This window comes from Panthera pardus, unplaced genomic scaffold (genome assembly GCF_024362965.1).
Source record: "Panthera pardus isolate Hobbes unplaced genomic scaffold, ASM2436296v1 HiC_scaffold_20, whole genome shotgun sequence".
Lineage (NCBI taxonomy): Eukaryota > Metazoa > Chordata > Mammalia > Carnivora > Felidae > Panthera > Panthera pardus.
In genome coordinates, this window is record NW_026526766.1 from 93,415,897 (window position 1) to 93,432,190 (window position 16,294).

At 43.5% G+C, this 16,294-nt stretch overlaps 1 protein-coding gene across 3 annotated transcripts in view; it reads left to right on the plus strand.

Moving 5' to 3' along the window:
- Positions 1-832: 832 nt before the first annotated feature.
- Positions 833-16,294, plus strand: part of EHMT1 (euchromatic histone lysine methyltransferase 1) — a 151,555-nt gene continuing 136,093 nt past the window's right edge. The window contains exon 1 of one of the 3 annotated variants that reach the window (XM_019438337.2): positions 833-925. In XM_019438337.2, the coding sequence (XP_019293882.2) occupies positions 863-925 (63 nt within the window). In that variant the 5' untranslated portion in view covers positions 833-862. The remainder of the gene's footprint in view (positions 926-16,294) is intronic. The other 2 variants (XM_019438338.2, XM_019438340.2) reach the window with 2 other exon arrangements.

Genomic DNA, 16,294 nt, shown 5'->3' on the forward strand with positions numbered 1-16,294 from the left:
GCTGGGAACACCTAACTGGAGAACCCCGTTCCTAGCGGGGGGCAGTCTTCCTCATTGGGACAATCCCCATTCTACCCCCAGCCTTCCAATCAGAACACTGTCCCCATCCGGAGCACACTTTCATAGCGGGCCACCTTCCCTAATCAGTGCATACTCTCCCACAGAAGAAACGGACCCTGGCCAGAGCACCCACCAGCTGTGACATTACCCCTAATCAGGGCACCTCTCCTAACCGATGCACCCCAAACGGAGGCAAGTCTCCTCATTGAGACATCCTCCCAAAGTTGGGGCAATCCTCCCGTCGGAACATTCCCCTCCCCCCCATCGGGGCAGCCTTCTCAGTCGGCACACGGTCGGCACCCACTCCTAGCAGGACACAACCCCCCCCCCCCCCAGCCGGGGCACCCCCACCACCGGGCACAACCCGTAAACACCCTCTAGGTGGGCATTCACCCCAACCAAGACCCGCCCCACCATGCCGGGAATACCCTCGAACCCGGGCACCGCCCTAGGACGCAACTCAGGATCCGCCTTCTGGGAAGGCCGACGGAATCAATGTGTGTCCGGGGTTAAAGGTCAGGGGTCCTTCTCCACCCCGGCCAGCCCACCAGAATGCCCACGTAGAAGGAAAAGATATTTGCGAAAACCGGAGGACGACGCTTGGCCGCCGCGACACCTCCGGAAGATCGCTGCGTCCGGCCCCGCCCCCCACCTCGCCCGCGCGCGTCGGTTCCGGTCGGCGCAGGCCCGCGCCACGGACGCCGCACGCCGGGCTGCAGTGCGCAGGTGCGGGCGCGGGCGCAGGCGCAGACGCGCGTAACCAGCCCCGCCCCGCCCTGAGCCGCGAGGCGCGGGCGGGGCGATGGCGCGCGGGAGGGGCGGGGCCACGCTGCGGGCCCGGGCCATGGCCGCCGCCGATGCCGAGGTGAGGAGCGGGGCGGCGGGCCGGCGGCGGCGGGGGCGGCGGGCGCGGAGCCGGCGGGCGCGGAGCCGACGGGCGGGCGGGCGCACGGGCAGGCGGGGGCGCCGAGCCGGCGGGGGCCGGGCGGGCCCGCGCCTCCCCGCCGCCGCCGCCGCCGCCGCGCCTCAGGCCGAGGCCGGGCCGAGGCCGCCGGCGTCCGGGCCGCGCCGCGCGGGGCGCGCTTTGTGCGGCCGGCTGGCGGGGGGCGGCCGGCGGGCGGGGGGCGGCGGGCGGGGCGCGCGGTGAGGGCCGGCCGCCCGCGTCCGCGCCGCCGCCCCCGCGCGCCCCGGGCCTCGGCCGGGAGCCCCGCTGAAGGGGCGGAGGACAAAAGGGAAAGTGGGGCGAGCCGGCCAACTTCGCGGCGCGAGCCGAGGCGAGGCCGTCCGCTCCCGGCGCCTCTCCTGCGCCCCGCTGACCTTTCACTTTGTTCCGAATAGGATGGCACCGTCTTTAACGAAAAGTTGGCCGGCCCGGCGCGCTTCTCCCCAGACAATGCTGCCCAGCCCTGGCGGCTGTCAGAAGCAGGAATGCACGACTTCAGTTTATTTCTAAACAAACTGCCTAAGCGGGCTTTGGATATAAAAAAGTTCCCATTCTCTTGTAAATGCTGTGTAGTCTTCCCTTTTGCTAATTCTCAAGGATAGTTTGTTTCCTAGCTTGTAGCAGCAGAGAAAGCAAACTCTTCTGAGATGGACCACTAGCTTCCCACTGAAGGGAAAAGCAAGCAGGAGGCAGCGTGCCCGTGGAAATGCAGAAATAGTGCGGTCTTCCGGCTGACATAAGGGACCGGTTTGGAAAAAAGTGGTGATCTAAAAGTTTTTCTCTGAAAGTGCTTTCATGCGTGGTAACAAATGCGGAGACTTCTAAAGATCAGAAAGCAAAGGTGTAGTAAGGAGCTGATACGATAACCTGGTGCAGAGTAACGGATGGTCTTTTTATTCATCTTTTTCCTGCATTTTGGGGAGTGTTGATAGTAAGCTGCGGGGTGCAGGGAATTTTTGAAATTCAGTGCAAGGAGTGCTAATTGAATTCCTACCATACCTTCAAGGAATGTATTAGGCTCTGGACCAAGTGGGTAAATTAGTTAACTTTAAAAGTCACTTCCCAGTCTGTAGGAGAGAAGATGTACAGTGATTGATGATATGTATTGAGCGCTTGCTGTGACTCAGGGTACTGACTTGCTTACTTTGGGTAAGTTCTCTCATTTAGGTTTCTCTGCTCTGTGCAGCAGGTACTGTTATTTCCTAGTTAGCAGATGAGGAAAACAAGACTTAGAGGAGATTGAATGACTTGGCCTAGTCAGTTATAGTACTCGCACTTTTTCGGTGTTTGGCACATAGTAGGTTTTTCATAAATAATTGACGAGCAGGTGACCCCAGATGGCTCTCATTCCACAGGCAGCCTTGAATAGAGACCTTGACTGAACCAGTGATAATGACAGCCTGTGTTCACTAAGCCCTTACCTGTGTCCCGTCCTGGTATAGTGCTTTGCATGAATTCACTCATTAAAGCCTAACAGCGATCTTCTGAGGTGGGTACTGTTACATTCCTATTTGCAGGTGAAGAAACAGGCAGAGTGCATCCCAGGGTTTCAGAGCTTAGGCCAAAGATGGATGCAGACAGTTTGGCCTGAGAGCCTGTGTTCATTGTTCATTTAAACATGTGCTGTATCTTTGGTGGTCCCTTTCCGTCAATAGAAGCTCTGGGTTTAGATTCATGATTTTAAGTGTTTATTGTGGAGGTGCGTGATAGGGTAAGGGGCCTTCTGGACGGTGGGTAGGCAAGGATCATCTATTGCCGCTAAATCTGGGCAATGGTTACTGGATCAGGATTGCCAAATGATTGAACCAGCAAAGTGAACACTTGAAACTTACCAAATTGCATGTTTATTCTTTTCTCTTTTTCTTGACCTAGAGAGAGAGTCACCACTTTTTCACGCTAAAGATTAGTGGAGTATATCCCCTGCCCCCATTTTGTTGATTAGTAAGTGGGGGCTCTTGGGATTTAATGTGTATTCAGTATTGCCTGGGACCAGAGCACAGGGCAGTCACTTGACTTAAGGCTTTTGACCCAGGGATGTCACCTTTCAGCTGGAGGGCCTTCCCAGGCAGATCGTATGCTTTCCTAGCAGGGTGTCTACTGTGTATCTCTTTCTTTATTATTTTTTATTTATTAAAAAATTTTTTTTTAAAGCCTATTTCTTTAGAGAGAGAGAGAGACAAAGAGAGCTCGAGTCGGGGAGGGACAGAGAGAGAGAGAGAGAGAGAGAGAGAGAGAGGGAGACTCGGAATCTGAAGCAGGCTCCAGGCTCCAAGCTGTCAGCACAGATCCCGACGTGGGGCTTGAACCCACGAACCATGAGATCATGACCTGACCTGAAGTTGGGCGCTTAACTGACTGAGCCACCATCCCTGTATCTCTTTCTTTAAACTTACTATTTTGTTAAAATAATCAGTGCATATGTACATAGTTTAAAAGTCAGATGACTCAGTCTCAAACGGTAGAGCATGCAATTCTTGATCTCAGGGTTGTGAGGTTGAGCCCATGTTGGGTGTTCCTACTTAGGAAAAAAAAAAAATGAACTTAAAAAAAAAGTCAAATAGTGCTGAACAACATTTATAAAAAGCCACCCTCCTTCTCTCTTGCCTTTCTAGAGAGGCAGCAGCCACTTGAGTCTTTACCATTTACTTCAGGTATCTAAATCATATGCTTGTGTTGCCATATCTTCATTCACCAAGTTTAGGGGTTATTTGTTGGCTTCCAGTGACTGTAGATGAGGACTTCAGTTCTCTCATACCTTCTGTGTCTCATTCAGAAAACTCACAATTCTGGTTAGATTCACATCTAAAATCCTGTCTGTTAGGTTCACATCTAAAATTCTCAGTCTCTTCAAGTCATTATTGTGCCATGTGGAGCCAGGTAGTAAACCTACAACTGTTTTTCTTTCTTTTTCTTTTTCTCTTTCTTTCTTTTTTTTAAAAGATTTTATTTTTATTTATTTAAAAAAAAAATTTTTTTTTTTTTAACGTTTATTTATTTTTGAGACAGAGACAGAGCATGAACGGGGGAGGGTCAGAGAGAGAGGGAGACACAGAATCTGAAACAGGCTCCAGGCTCTGAGCTGTCAGCACAGAGCCCGATGCGGGGCTCGAACTCACAGACTGTGAGATCGTGACCTGAGCCGAAGTCGGCCGCTTAACTGACTGAGCCACCCAGGCGCCCCAAAGATTTTATTTTTAAGTAATCTCTACACCCAGTGTGGAGAACTCACGACCCCGAGACTAAGAATCATGCAGTCCACCTGCTGAGCACCAGGCACCCTGTATTTCTTTTTTTTTGTGTATCCTGCAGCCTTTTTTCTTCCCTGGAGTTAATAATTGCCTTATTTTTCATTTGTCTGGTTTTCTTTGAACCTCAGAATAACGTTCTTGCACTTTCTATTCTGTAAAATGTTTCTCAATTTAAGTTTCCTCCATTTAGCCCAGTCAGATCACTGTTCAGTTCCTCGGTGGTCCTGAGTCGCCCTGCCCAAGTCAGGATGCGCTTGTTCTCTTGGCTTGGTGCACACTCTCATCCTGGAATTCTTCCTGTCATTCTTCAGTAATGACCCCCTTTCCCTGCATCTAATGTCTCCCCTCTGTGTTTACTCACTAATGGTGGTGGAACACATTGCCCAGTAGCTTCCCAGGAATTTTTTGGGAGGCAGAGTTTTCAGACTTGCATGTCTGAAAAAGTACTTATTCTACCACTATAGTTAAAGAGTAAGTTTGGCTGGGTTTGGTGTTCCAGGTTGCAGGTAATTTTTAAGTTATCGCTCTAGTGTCTTCTAGTTTTCATCATTGCTGTTGAGAAGTCCAGTGTGATTGTTATTCCTTTGTTTTTTTTTTCATTAAAAATTTTTTTTTAATGTTTATTTTTGAGAGAGAGAAAGAGAAACAGAGCATGAGTGGGGGGAGGAGCAGAGAGAGATGGAGACACAGAATCTGAAGCAGGCTCCAGGCTCAGAGCTGTCAGCACAGAGCCTGACTCAGGGCTTGAACCCACCAGCTGTGAGATCATGACCTGAGCCGAAGTCAGATGCTCAACCGACTGGAGCCACCCAGGCACCCCTATTATTCCTTTGTAACCATTATTCCCCCACCCAATTTTTAGGATCATTGCATCCTTGATTTTCATAATTTCTATGATGTGCCTTAATTGTAACCTTTTTTCATTTATCATGCAGGGCATTAAATAGCACAAAATCTGGAGTTCGATGTCTTTTTGTTTATAGGAAATTTTGTATAATATATTTGAGCTACTCAGTTTAGTTTCTACCATTCATTTGAATGTTATAGCTCCTGTACTTAGTATTCTGATTTTTAAAAGCTATTTTCCTGGTCACATCTTGATCTTGTTCTACCTTTTGGGAGCATTTTTGACTATTCTAATTCTTTCACAGAATTTTTAATTTCCCTTTCCATATTTACATATTATTTATTCTCTTTTTCTTTTGTAATGATTCCTATTCTTGTTTAACGTATACAGTGATTGCTTAATTTTAGTTAAATATCCTAGAGTACAGTTAAAATTTTTAATTTATGTTTTTATTTTGAGAGAGAGAGAGAGAGAGAGAGGGTGCGAGTGTGCGCAAATGGGGGAGGAGCAGAGGGAGAGAGAGCGCACATCTCAAGCAGGCTCCAGGCTGTCATCTTGGAGCCTGACATGGGCTCCAGGCCACAAATTGTGAGACCATTACCCAAATGGAAATCAAGAGTCGGACGCTTAACCAGCCGAGCCACCAAGTGCCCCTTAAAATTTGTTTTTTTTTTTAAATTTTTTAAATTTTTTTTATTTATTTTTGAGACAGAGAGAGACAGAGCATGAACAGGGCAGGGGCAGAGAGAGAGGGAGACACAGAATCGGAAGCAGGCTCCAGGCTCTGAGCCATCAGCCCAGAGCCCGACGCGGGGCTCGAACTCACGGACTGTGAGATCGTGTCCTGAGCTGAAGTCGGACGCTTAACCGACTGAGCCACCCAGGCGCCCCAAAATATGTTTTTTTTTTTAGGTTTTAACTGTAGGGTTGCCTGGTGGCTCAGTGGTAAATGTCTGACTCTTGATTTGATTTCCGCTCGGGTCATGATCTCACTGTTCATGGGATTGAGCCCTGGGTCGGGTCTGCACTGACTTGGAGCCTGTTAGGGATTCTCTCTCTCAAATAAACCAAAAAAAAAAAAAAAAAATTATCTTAAGAGGCTCCTGGGTGGCTCAGTCAGTTGAGCTTCTGACTTTGGCTCAGGTCATGATCTTGCAGTTCATGAGTTCAAGCCTCACGTCGGGTTCTGTGCTGACAGCTTGGCACCTGGAGCCTGCTTCAGATTCTATGTCTTCCTTTCTCTGTCTGCTTCTCCCTGCTCGTACTCTGCCTCTCTCTCTCTCTCTCTCTCTGTCTCTCAAAAAATAAATATTAAAAAAATTATTTTTTAATTTTAAAAAATTATTTTAAAATTACTGTTTCCTGATTTTTTGTTTCTCCTGCATTCCTCTTTGCTGTTGTATTTTTTGATCTTTTTCTTTCATTCTGGAAAGCTTCTTCCAATGTCTGGTGATTCTGGGCTGTTTATTCACCTTTAAGAATAAAGTGCTAAAAATGGAGGGCTAAGTGTTTGGGGGCTTCTTTGCTTGTGGCTTCAGTGGAGGGTGATGACTGAATTTTTGTTGGCTCTCCTCCAGATGTTACTGTCCCCTGGTTTGGCTTCCTCAGAGAAGCCTCCTTGTCTCTCGCCTTGCTGGTGTTAAGCTGGACATTCTGGAGCTAGGTTAAAGGGGAGGAGGAGGAGGAGGAGGAGGAGGAGGAGGAGGAGGAGGAGGAGGAGGAGGAGGAAGGTCTTCCCGTGGCTCAGTACATAGCCTTTAATTTACCTAATCTCCCTGCTTTGTGCCCACTGTCCCCAAGTGTGGCACACTTCTGGTAGAGTTTTACAGAGCTTGCCCTTCTGGTCTCTGCGGCTACCAGTGAGGAGTTCTTTGCTGACTGGGTAGGAGGGGCCTGGAGACCTGAAAGTCCAGTGCTCTCTGTATGTATTCTTACACCCACACCCCTTTTTAGCCCAGGCATCATCCCCTTCTTCTGAGCCTCTCCATGGTTCTGTGGGGTCAGTCAGCCTGCTTCTCAGCAGTAACCCCGGATTTAGGCTGCCCTTTCTCTGTTCTGTGCATTGATTTAGCTTTCCTCCATCTTCCCATTCATATTTTGTGTATGGGTCTCAAATGTCTCTTGGGTGGAGTTTATGTTTCTCTTTCCTGTTCTTGTCTTTGGTTGATTTTTGATAAGAGAAGGGGGTGGAAAGTGTTCTGCCATGTAGAAATGAGAAGCATTTTCTGTAAATCTTGAGAAGTGAGTTTTCATGCACACTGAAAGCATAGCTCTCCTGTGCAAAGGGCTGCTTTCTCTCAGGATCTTACTATGTGGTTTGTGTTTCTGGACTCATGACTGGGGAAGGTTCTGGAGTCATAATAAAGGTAAGCAAGACCAATGAATGTATCTTACTTAGCCCTAATGCTCAAAGGACATCTGTGGGTAGCTTAGTTGTCGGATCTCACGTGTGATGATCCTTGCCCGAGTGGGGGCTAGAGTCTTAGTTTTCTGCTTCCTGTCCATAACCCAAAACAATTTTGTATGTTCGACCACATGCACTGATCACAGCAGCCAGACCTGTGTTGGGAAAGGCTCCAGGAGGAAGATGGGTTAGCCCAGGTCTTAAAGGAGGTGAGGTGTGAATTGGAATGCTGAGGCACACTATGCACATTTAAAAAAAAAAAAAAAAAAAAAGCATTTTTAACAAATTCAGGAAATTGAAACCTAAAAATGCCGAATATTTGTCATCTATTTTTTTCTGATCTTTATGAATGCACATGCTCATATTTAAAAGTGGATATAATCAGTATGTGCTGTTTTCATTCTCTTCTTTTGTATGTTATTTCCTGTGCATCGACATCTTCAACATATTTAATAGCCACATGGTGTGTGTTATAAGGATGTCCCAGTTTCCTAGACCATGATTTGGGGGAGTCTGCATCCTTCGGTACAAGGTGGAATTACTAGGTCAGAAGGGGCGAGTGGCAGGAGGTGAGGTTGGAGAGGCAGGGCAGGGTCATATAGGGTCTTGTTGCTTTGGTAACGAGTTGGTGGTTTCCTAAGCACTGTAGACAGTCATTGAAGGATTTTAGGCACAGAATGCTATTTTGAAAAGACGACTCTGGCTGCTGTGTGGAGGGTGGATTGAAGAAAGGTCAGAAAGGAAGCAGGGGGACCAGTGAGCAGGCTCGGGCCTGTTGACGTGGTGGAGGTGCAGAGGCCAGTGGATTGAGTCAAGCTATGTATATGTGTAAATTTAATTTTTTGAGTAGATTAGATAGTTACATGGTTCAAAATAAAAAAAAAAGTATAAAGTGAAACGTCTCTCTCCTTTGTCCCCTGTCCACTCAGTTCTCTTGGCAGTATTATCGTTATTGAACCTATACAAGCAGGTACACGTGTAGATATTTTAGATTTTTTATTATGGAACTTTTTCGAACCTATTTAGAGGTAGATTTGGTGGTAGAGTCAGCCTTGTGTGCCTGTCTCCCGGCATCAACATTTACCTCTTCATGGACAGTCCCCACTCCATCTGTGAATATGTTTCATCTGTGAATATTTCAGTTAGTATAAGTATTTCAGTCAATAAATACGCAGTTGCTATTCTTTTCTTTTTTTGGGTTCATATTTCTTATTTCATTTCAAATTAGGAAAAAAAATGTGCTCTATTCATTGCCCTGGATAGATTTCTTTTAAATCTTTATTTTTTTCTTGCAGTTGTTTTGAAGATAATGGTTCATTTGTCCCAAAGCTTTCCATAACCTTGATTTTGCTGATTGCATTGCTGTGATGTTATTTGACATGTTCCTCTGTTCTGTATATTTACTGTTGTTGATATGTAAGATCTAGAGCTGCTGCTTTCCAGTATGATAGCCATCATGCCGCTCTTGAGCAGTTGAAATGTGGTTAGTGTGAATTGAGATGTGCTGTAAGTGCAAAAAACACACTGGATTTTGAAGACTTAGTGTGAAAAAGAGAATGTAAAGTATCACATTAATACTTTAAAAAATAGTCATTGCATGTTGAGATACAAATTTTGGCTATATTGGGTTAAATATTATTAAAAATAATTTGTTTCTAATTCCTTTTTTAAAATGTGATTACTAGAAAATTTAAAATTCTCTACAAGGGTTCATGCTTGTGGCTCACATTATCTCTCAGTTGGACAGCCCAGGGTTAGAGCCTGCATCAGACGTAGGTTTGTCTTTTTTTAATTTTATTTTTTATTAAAAAAATTTTTTTTAATGTTTTTATTTATTTTTGAGACAGAGAGAGACCGAGCATGAGCAGGGGAGGGGCAGAGAGAGAGGGAGACACGGAATCTGAAGGAGGCTCCAGGCTCTGAGCTGTCTGCACAGAGCCCGATGCGGGGCTTGAATCCATGGACTGTGAGATCATGACCTGAGCCTAAGTCAGATGCTCAACTGACTGAGCCACCAGGTGCCCCCCCCCGCCTTTTTTTTAATGACTTTTTTATTTGCTCTTTTAGCCATTTCTTGTTTTTAATGATTATTTATTTTTGAGAGAGAGCTCATGTGCAGGGGAGGGGCAGAGAGAGGGAGAGGGAGACAGAGGATCCAAAGCAGGCTCTGTGCTGACAGCAGACAGCCCAGTATGGGGCTCAAACTCACGAACTGTGAGATCATGACCTGAGCTGAAGTTGGAAGCTTAACCATCTGAACTCTGCAGGCGCCCCAGGTTTGTCTTTTAAAAACATTTTTTTAAATCAAGAATACTTTGTTACTAGTATTGAGATTTTTTAAGTTAGGCCTAAGTCTGGTCATCTTGCAGATGTTAACAGTCATTGATATTTATTGCTTTTATTGCTCAGAATCATCAACTGCAAAATGGCAGTCTTCGTTTATTATTATGAGTACTTGTACCAAAAAAACAAACAAACAAAACTGCTTGGTTATCGTAAAGTACAACTCATGGGAAAGGAAAGATTTTTTTTTTTTGATCGAAGTATATTTGACATACAATAATATTACATTAGTTTCAGTGGAGGGAACAGAGTCTTGATATTATTACGTGGAAAGCATCTGACACCCAGTTGCTTCCTAATAAGTGCTGCCTAAGAGAGGCCTAGAGGACTCTCTGTCTTGTGTAGTTTGAAAATTGTTTGCTAGGTTCAAAAATTGTTTGAAAATTGTTTGCTAGTTGTTAAACTGATTTCTGTCCTTGGAGTCCAGGTCCTCTACTCCCTGTCAGATTCCAAGGCTGTATGTAGGCTTAGAGAGTCTCGGTTGCTTGCTCATCCTTGCCCTTCGCCTGTGTTTTGTGAGCTCCTTGAACACTAGAGTGAAACAAAATGCCAGCTGTATTATGGGCTGGTGAAAGGGCAAGATCAAGTGTTGCCCCATCTCTGGCTCATTGGCTCTTCTGTTTTCCTTCTCTTACAGAAGTGGTCTGTTAGGATCTGCCATTATGGGTCTGTAATGTCGGTCCCCATACAAATTCAATAACAGTAAGACATTTAGCCAAAACATAAAGACAGTTTCTGGGAGGACTTTATTAATGTATGGCACATAACACAGAAAAATGCACATTAGTGCGCGGTTGACTCTTGAACAACGTGGGTTTAAACTGCTGATCCACTTACACAAGATTTGTTTTGATAAATACAGTACAGTATTCTAAAGTGCTCTCCTTATGATTTTCTTAACATTTTTCTCTAGTGTTTTTTTTTTTATTATAACAATACAGGATATGATATACAAAATCTGTTAATCTACTGTTTATGTTCTTGGTAAGGCTTCTGGTCAACAGTAGGCTTTTAGTTAAGTTTTTGGGGAGTCGGAAGTTACATGTGGATTTTCAAGTGCACGGGGCTGGCACCCTGACTGTCTAAGTTATTCATGCGTCAGCTGCACTAGAACATGGTGTCTAGGAAGAGAGATACAAGAGTTTTAGTTCTTTCAAACATGGGTGCTTTCTATTTCTTTTCCTTTTCCTTGCCTGATTGCTCTTATTAGAACCTGCATTAAAAAGTTGAATGGAAGTGGTGAAAGCAGCCCACCCATCTCATTTCTGGTTTTGGGGGAAAGTGTTCAGTCTTTTACCATCAAGGATGATGTTAGCCTTGAGTTTTCATAGATGCCTTTTATCAGGTTGAGGAAGTTCCCTTCTATTCCCAGTTTGTTGAGTGGTTTTGTTTTTTTTGTTTTTTTAATCAGAAAGGGATATTGGGTTTTAAGTGCTTCTGCATCTGTTGAGGTGATCATACGGTTTTATCCTCTGTTCTGTTAATATGGCGTATCACGTTGATTTTCATTATGTTGAAACAACTCTTTCTGCGGTGAATCCACTTTGTCATGATACCTGATCCTTTTTACATCTTGCTGCATTTGGTTCAGTAGTATTTTGTTGAGGATTTTTGCATCAGAATTCATAAAGGATGTTATATTGGTCTGTAGTTTTTCTTTTTTATGATGTCTTTTAGCGTTTGGTGTCACGGTAATACTGGCTCTATGAGTTGGCAAGTGTATTCTATTTTTTGGAAGTGTCTGTGAACTATTGGTGTTATTTGTTCTTTAAATGTTTGGTAGAATTCACTTGTGAGGCAGTTTAGTTCTGGGCTTCTCTTTGTTGGAAGTTTTTTCATTATTAACTTAAAAAATTTTTTTTAAATGTTTATTTTTGAGAGAAAGAGAGAGAGACAGAGAGGGAGGGAGGGAGGGGGAGGGGCCGAGAGAGAGGAAGACACAGAATCTGAAGCAGGTTCCAGGCTCTGAGCTGTCAGCACAGAACCCAATGTGGAACTCGAACCCATGAACTGCAAGATTATGACCTGAGCTGAAGTCAGACACTTAACTGACTGAGCCACTCAGGTGCCCCTCATTATTAATTTCTTGTTATAGATATTTAGGGTTTATATTCTTATTTTTGGTGTTTTATGTCTTTCTAGGAATATGTTCATTTTATCTACTTTATTGGCTTACAGTTGCTTAGAGTATTCCCTTATAATTCTCTCTCTCTCTCTCTCTTTTTTAGAAGGTTGGTAGTAATATTCCCTCTTTCATTTCTGATATTAGTAATTTGGGTCTTCTCTCTCTTTTTTTTGTCAGTTTAGCCAAAGTTTTGTGAGTTATGTTGAAGTTTCAAAGAAGTAACTTTTCATTTTGTTGATACTCTTTATTTTTTATTCTCTTTTCATTTATTTCCACTCTTACCTTTATTTACTTTCTTCCGCTTGCTTTGGATTTAATTTGCCCTTTTTCTAGTTTCTTTAAGGTGGAAGCTTAGGATCTTGGTTTGAGTTCTTCTATTCTGATTGATAAAGGAATTTAAAGCTATACATTTCCCTCAAAGCACTTTTTAATTTGTGTTATGGTTGATTTGTATTCCCCAAAAAGATATGTCCTGTTTCCGCTCCCCCCCCCCCCCCCCCCCCGCCGCCCCGTACCTCAGAATGTGACCTTGTTTGTAGATGGGGATCATTATAGATGAGTTCAGATGAGGTTCAGAATAGCATGGTCCCCAATACAATGTGACTGGTGCCAGCATAAGAGAGAAGAGTGCTTTGTGAGGACAGGCTTACCTGGAGGGGACCTACAAGTTAAGCAACATCAAGGATTGCCTGTGAACACCTGGAAGCTGGAGGCACAATAAAGACCCCCTAGAGCCATCAGAGAGAGTGCAGCTCAGCTGGCACCTTGATTTTGGATGTCTGGCTTCCAGAATTATGAGATAATGAATTTATGTTGTTTTAACTCACCCAGTTATGATACTCTTTTATGGCAGTCCTAGAAAACTAAAACAAGCTCCTCCTCTAAATTTTGATATGTTGTATTTTAATTTTTTTTTCAGTTCAAAATATTTTCTGTTTTCCCTTGTGATATCTTTGACTCATGGATGATTATTTGTTTCTTTTTTATTTTTTCTAACTTAAAACAAATTTTTTTTAAGAGAGAGTGAGTGCAAGCGGGAGAGGGGGCAGGGAGAGAGACAGAATCTCAAGGTCCATGCTCAGTGCAGAAGCTGACATGGGGCTTGGTCTCACAACCATGACATCATGATCTGAGCTGAAATCTTGAGTCAGACACTTAACCGACTGTACTATCTAGGTGTGCCTGTTTCTTCTTTTTCTTTTTTTAGAGAGAGAGTGCATGTCCATGGGGAAGGAGCAGAGGGAGGGAGGGAGAGAGAGAGAGAGAGAAAATCTTAAGCAGGTTCCATGCTCAGAGTAGAGCCTGATGTGGGGCTCATTCCCACAACCCTTGGATCATGATCTCAGCCAAAAGCAAGAGTCAGATGCTCAACCTACTGAGCCTCCTGAGTGCCCTGCCCATTTTTTATTTTGTTTTTGGTAGGCTCCATGCCCATGATGGGGCTTGACTCACAACCCTGAGATTAATAGTTACGTGCTCTACCACCTGAGCCAGCCAGGAGCCCCGATCCATGGATTATATAGAAGTATGTTTAATTTCCAAGTATTTAGGTATTTACTAGATTTCGCTATTTTGTTGGTTTTTAATATAATTCTATTACAGTCAGAAGACATACTTTAATTTCATTTTATTTCAATTAGTTAATTTCTTAAAAATGCTCAGATTATGTTCTGTCTTGAAGAGTGTTTGATGAGTGCCTGAACAGAATGAGTACTGTGCAGTCCTTAGGTAGGTTGTTTCTCTGTGTTAGATGGAGCTGGTCTGTGGTGTGGAATCTTACTCATTCTTCCTTGTTGTCTTTTTAGTGATTCTGTTAGTTACTGGCAGTAAAGTTTTGGAGTCTCCTGGTATTGTTACATTTTCTTTTCTTTTTAGTCATTATCAGTGTTTGCTTCATGTGTTTTGAGGCTGTTAGTTGTGTGTGTATTTATAGTTGTTATATCTACCTGTTATTTTGACTCTTTCATCATTATGAAATGTCCCTCTTTGTCTCTGGCAATAGTTCTTTTTTTAAGGCCTGTTTTGTCTGATAACCATGTAGCCCTTTGGGTTCTAATTTGTGGTTTCTCTTTGTAGCTTGTTTTCCCACTTTTGCTTTTAAGCTCTTCGTATCTTTCAATCTAAGATGTTTCTTATAGACAGCATACAGTTGGATCATATATATGTACATATATATATGTACATATATGTGTTTTTTATATGTTGTCTGTCTTTTATTTTATTTTATTTTTTTAACGTTTATTTATTTTTGAGACAGAGAGAGACAGAGCATGAACAGGGGAGGGGCAGAGAGAGAGGGAGACACAGAATCCGAAACAGGCTCCAGGCTCTGAGCTGTCAGCACAGAGCCCGACGTGGGGCTTGAACTCACGGACCGCGAGATCGTGACCTGAGCCGAAGTCGGCCGCTTAACCAACTGAGCCACCCAGGCGCCCCTGTCGTCTGTCTTTTAATTTGAGTATTTAATCTCCTTACATCTAATGTAATTACTAAAAAGGTAGGATTTGCTTTATTAGTTTGGTCGTTGTTTTCTGTATTTCTTACGTCTTTGTTTCTCTGTTCCTCCATTCCTTTCTTTTGTGTGTTTTTTTTCCCTTAAAGTTCTTTATTTTGAGAGAACATGAGTGGGGGAGGGGCAGGGAGAGAGGAAGAGAGAGAGAATCCCAAGCAGGCTCTGCATTGTCAGTGCAGGGCCTTATGTGAGGCTCCGCATGCTCGCCAACATCTGTTGTTGCTTGAGTTGTTACTGTTAGCCATTCTGACGGGTGTAAGGTGGTATCTCATTGTGGTTTTGATTTGTATTTCCCTGATGAGGAGTGGTGTTGAGCACTTTTTCATGTGTCGGTCGGCCATCTGGATGTCTTCTTTGGAGAAGTGTTTATTCATGTCTTTTGTCCCTTTCTTCACTGGATTATTTGTTTTTTGGGTGTTGAGTTTGATAAGGTCTTTATAGATTTTGGATACTAACCCTTTACCTGATACGTCATTTACAAATATCTTCTCCCATTCCTTTGGTTGCCTTTTAGTTTTAGTTTTGGTGATTTTTTCCTTCGCTGTGCAGAAGCTTTTTATTTTGATGAGGTTCCAGTGGTTCATTTTTGCTTTTGTTTCCGTTGTCTCCAGAGATGTGTTGAGTAAGAAGTTGCCGCGGCTGAGGTCAGAGAGGCTTTTGCCTGCTTTCTCCTCGAGGACTTTGATGGCTTCCTGTCTTGCATTTAGGTCTTTCATCCATTTTGGGTTTATTTTTGTGTCTGGTGTAAGAAAGTGGTCCAGGTTCATTTTTCTGCATGTCACTGTCCAGTTTTCCCAGCACCACTTGCTGAAGAGACTGTCTTTATTTCATTGGATATTCTTTCCTGCTTTGTCAAAGATTAGTTGGCCATACGTTTGTGGGTCTATTTCTGGGTTCTCTATCCTGTTCCATTGATCTAAGTGTCTGTTCGTGCCAGTACCATACTGTCTTGATGATGACAGCTTTGTAGTATAGCTTGAAGTCTGGGATTGTGATGCTTCCTGCTTTGGTTTTTTTTTTCAAGATTGCTTTGGCTATTCAGGGTCTTTTCTGGTTCCATACAAATTTTAGGATTATTTGTTCTAGCTCTGTCAAGAAGGCTGGTGTTACTTTGATAGGGATTGCATTGAATATGTCGATTGCTTTTGGTAGTACCGACATGTTAACAATATTTGTTCTTCCTATCCAGGAGCATGGAATCTTTTTCCATTTTTTTGTGTCTTCTTCCATTTCTTTCATAAGCTTTCTATAGTTTTCAGTGTATAGATTTTTCACCTCTTTGGTTAGGTTTATTCCTAGGTATTTTATGGTTTTTCTGCAACTGTAAATGGAATCGATTTCTTGATTTCTCTTTCTGTCGCTTCATTCTTGGTTGAAAGACTTTCTTAATGTTTCTTATAGAGTAGGTCTGCCAGTGACAGATTCTCTTGTTTATATTAAATGCTTTAATTTCTTCTTCATTTATGGAAGCACTTTGGTGTGTGTAGAATTCCTGGTTGACATTCTTTCACCCCTTTGAGTGTGTCATCCTCACTGCCTTCTGGCCTCTGGTTTCTAATGAGAGATCAGCTTCTAATCTTATCAAGGATCTCTCTTACATGAAATGAGTTGGTTCTTTCTTGTTGCATTCAAAATTCTCTTTTGGCTTTCAGCAATTTGATTATGATGTGTCTAGGTGAGTATCTCTTTGAGTTTATCTTATTTGGAGTTTGTTGAGCTTAGAATTTTCTGACTTTCCTGATTATTGCTTTCCTGTGAATTGTGAATTGGCTTTGTCTGTAATGCCAATGTTTACTATTGTCTTCTTCTCTG